At 42.2% G+C, this 3,683-nt stretch overlaps 1 protein-coding gene across 2 annotated transcripts in view; it reads right to left on the bottom strand.

Annotated features, from left to right (window-relative positions):
- Positions 1 to 396: 396 nt before the first annotated feature.
- Positions 397 to 3,683, bottom strand: part of LOC113652420 (myelin-associated glycoprotein) — a 5,040-nt gene continuing 1,753 nt past the window's right edge. Inside the window, exons 3-8 of one of the 2 annotated variants that reach the window (XM_047808941.1) lie at positions 3,180 to 3,491; positions 2,729 to 2,992; positions 2,240 to 2,515; positions 1,329 to 1,437; positions 1,039 to 1,210; positions 397 to 940 (exon numbers count right to left, since the gene is read on the bottom strand). In XM_047808941.1, coding sequence (XP_047664897.1) covers positions 800 to 940; positions 1,039 to 1,210; positions 1,329 to 1,437; positions 2,240 to 2,515; positions 2,729 to 2,992; positions 3,180 to 3,491 — 1,274 coding nt within the window. In that variant the 3' untranslated portion in view covers positions 397 to 799. The remainder of the gene's footprint in view (positions 941 to 1,038; positions 1,211 to 1,328; positions 1,438 to 2,239; positions 2,516 to 2,728; positions 2,993 to 3,179; positions 3,492 to 3,683) is intronic. The other variant, XM_047808942.1, reaches the window with a different exon arrangement.

The raw sequence follows: 3,683 nt of genomic DNA, 5'->3' as shown, positions 1-3,683 counted from the left end.
CCGTAATAGTTAGGACCGATGATGAGGAGCGATTGTGCTTCATGACTGTATTTGCAGACTTTGACATTTTATGATGTACATTAAGGAAAATATTTAGTTTGTACACTGTGTTCTGTAGTTCTCTAATAAAAGGGTATTTCATGCTATTCTGTATCACATGTACAAATATGTAAATATATGTTTAATGTCATTTACATATTACTGATAGATAGATAGATAGATAGATAGATAGATAGATAGATAGATAGATAGATAGATAGATAGATAGATGAACATGTTTCTGGTTTTTTTACATGGTGATGTTACAGGAACCAGGATGTTAAGATATCATGCCTCATCTTCAGTGTTTAACTTTCATAATGAGAAAAATTGAGAAAATGAGAAAACTATAATAAATTCAATTCAATTCAATTTAAGTTTATTTGTATAACACTTTTTACAGTTGACATTGTCTCAAAGCAGCTTTACAGAACATAAACATAGATGGTAATATATGTCTTATTAATGTTAATAAAAAGCCAATGTGTTATGAAGCTGGGGATAATATTGTGTGTGTGTATGTGTGTGTGTGTGTGTGTGTGTGTGTGGGGGGGGGGGGTTAGTGTTAGGGTGGATTAGTACTCACAGTGCTAATCAAACCTACAATAAACAATACTTCTTAACGATTTTGAACTTCCCTTAATGGAGTCCCCTTCGTTGAGTCTCCTTGTCCATCTGCTAATGCACACTTGTGTACTTTAGACGATGTACAGAGTGTTTAGGGAAAGTTGATTTATAATTAGAACAGAAACAAACATTTTCAGATCACTTCCACATAAATAGCAGAGTCAGAGTCAGTGGTGAGCGACAGCTGTCTCTCTCTCTCCATCTGACCGGCAGGTGTCTGTCTGTCTCTCTCTCGTTTCTCTCGTCTCGCTCCTCTCCTCTGTCTCTTATGAGTCTGAATAAGAAGAAGGGGTGTTAAACACAGACGTGCACACACACAAACATGTGTGTGTGTGTGTGTGTGTGTGTGTGTGTGTGTGTGTGTGTGTGTACCTGTGTTGTACGGATGAAACAGGGTGTACAGTTCTGGTAGACGAGTTGGTAGCTCCCGTTGGTGTAGATGTGTGTGACCTCAGAGCAGTTTATGTACAGAGGCGTGTGCTCCTGATACACACTCACAGCACTGGGGTACACACCAGGGGTACACACCACCCCCCGTCTCCTTCTGAGCACAGGACAAAGCAGAGAAAACGTCAGGGATCAATTAGACCTCATTTAATTAGCCTGATAATTAGCACAGGAATCCTGACGCTGTAATGCACACTGAGTGTCATGAGTCTCACCTTCCAGTCCTGCGACGGCACAAACACACAGACAGAAGGATTGTGATGAAGAGTAGGATGAAGAGCAAAACACTAAATCCTGCTGAGATCAGAGGCTGTAGGACACTATCTACACACACACACACACACACACACACACACACACACACACACACACACACACACACACACACACACACACAATAGTTATTACACTCAGCATTTACTACAGTCCTACTCGTCCCTCACACCAGGAACACAGAAAGGTGTGATACACTGAAGGAGCTGAAACAGAAATAAATATATATTTGCTATAAATACATTTGGACTGAGCTAAGCTATGGACTAACAACAACAACAACAACAACAACAACAACAACAATAATAATAATAATTGTTCTGTTTCTTTTCAGTTTATTACATTAACTATAACACAGCATGGTGGAGGACTTGATTACTGTTCAGCACAGATCTGAATATTTCCTGCGTAACTGAGTCATTTATAATAAATACAATTGTTGACAAATCGCTCAAAAAGGGGAAAAACTACACAAACTCCAAACTGATCAAAATAATCAAATCAATCCAATAAAAGTTTGTTTAGTCTTTTTTATTAGTTTGTGAATGTTATTATTATTATTATTATTATTATTATTATTATTATTATTATTATTATTATTATTATTATTATTATTATTGAAGGTACAGCTAAAGTAACTTCAGTGTCCTGGTCTGAACCTTCAGAGCTTCGCTGCTCAGTGTGAAAGTGGAAAAGTGAGGATTTGTTACAGTACATGACCTGAACGACTCACCTGCGTGAGGGAAAATGAAATTCTGAGCGATTCAGAGCCTTTACAAACACACACACACACACACACACACACACACACACACACACACACACACACACACACACACACACACACACATACCTTTCCCTTTCTGAAGTCTCAGTGTGTTTGTGTCATTGCCAAGGTAGTTGAAGGCGTAGCAGGTGGTGCGTAGAGGTGTGTGTGTGTGTCCCCGCAGTGTCTCCTGCACTGTGTGGTGTGTGTGTGAGGATGTGGTGTTGAAGCTGAGTGGCGGGACGATACCATTTACACTCCAGGTGATGAGGGGATGCGGGTTTGAGTCCACCACACACACACACTCCTGCATCTGATCTTTCCACTCACACACAGATGCATTCCGCAAAATCAGAGGGCCATCTGCATAAAACACACACACACACACACACACACACACACACACACACACACACACACACACACACACACGTTAAAACTAAAACTTATTTAGAATAATTCTACTATGTATGTATGTTTTATATAATATATATACAGTATATATATATATGCGTGTGTGTGTGTGTGTGTGTGTGTGTGTGTGTGTGTGTGTGTGTGTGTGTGTGTTACACCTACACTGCACATTGAGATGAGTGGGCGGAGATGTTGCATGTCCGAGGGCGTTGTGAGCAGTGCACTGCACACGTGTGTGTCGTGTGACATTGTGTATGCGAATGGAGTGTGTGTGATGGGGGAGGGGCAACACATTGCTGGAGTGTGTGTAAGACCACTGGTACTTGATAACTGGGGGATCAGCTTTACACACACACTCCAGCTGAACACTGCCCCCCTCCCTCACCTGCTCTGTGTGAACCTCCACTGACACGTCCATGGGGGGGACTAAAGACACACACACACACACACACAGACACACAGACACACACACAGACACACACACACACACACACACACACACACACACACACACACACACACACACACACACACACACACACACACACACACATTAACATATGGTTAATGTTAAGCAGCTAGCATGCAGGTAGTAAGTGGTTTGCACACTTACAGTGGATGTTCATGTTGGCGATGCTACTGCTCTTCCTGTTACCATGGTGATGGGCATCACATCTGACCCGTGGCTTCACCAACTCAGATGGTGTGAAGGACAGAGACGAGATAAGTGAGGGCGTCTCACCCTCAGTCTGTACCCTTTCTGTCCCTCTGTCTTCTACTGCCCCCACTGCACCCCCCCTCTCCCAGATCCAACGTAGGTGAGGGGGCTCCAAGGGGCAGTTGATCCTTACTGAGCAGTTCAGGACCACCGTCTGCCCTAATACCACAATGGGGGGAACACTCAACACCGGCTGCTCGGGGATACCTGTCAGGAAGACATAAGACGTGTAAATAGTACATCCAGGAGGAACATTAAAAGGACGGGCCTGAGATTAAAGCAGCAGTAAGTAACATCGCTGACAGAAAAGTCTAACAGTATTAATTAAATAAATGTGATGTAGCAAATGGTACATTGTTTGTTGCTGGTTGTCATTTATTTTCTACCAGAGAGATCCTC

The sequence above is a fragment of the Tachysurus fulvidraco genome, chromosome 25 (assembly GCF_022655615.1).
Source record: "Tachysurus fulvidraco isolate hzauxx_2018 chromosome 25, HZAU_PFXX_2.0, whole genome shotgun sequence".
In the NCBI taxonomy this organism is placed as follows: Eukaryota; Metazoa; Chordata; class Actinopteri; order Siluriformes; family Bagridae; genus Tachysurus; species Tachysurus fulvidraco.
The sequence above is the reverse complement of the archived record's forward strand: the minus strand, read 5'-3'. Positions and strand labels throughout refer to the sequence as shown.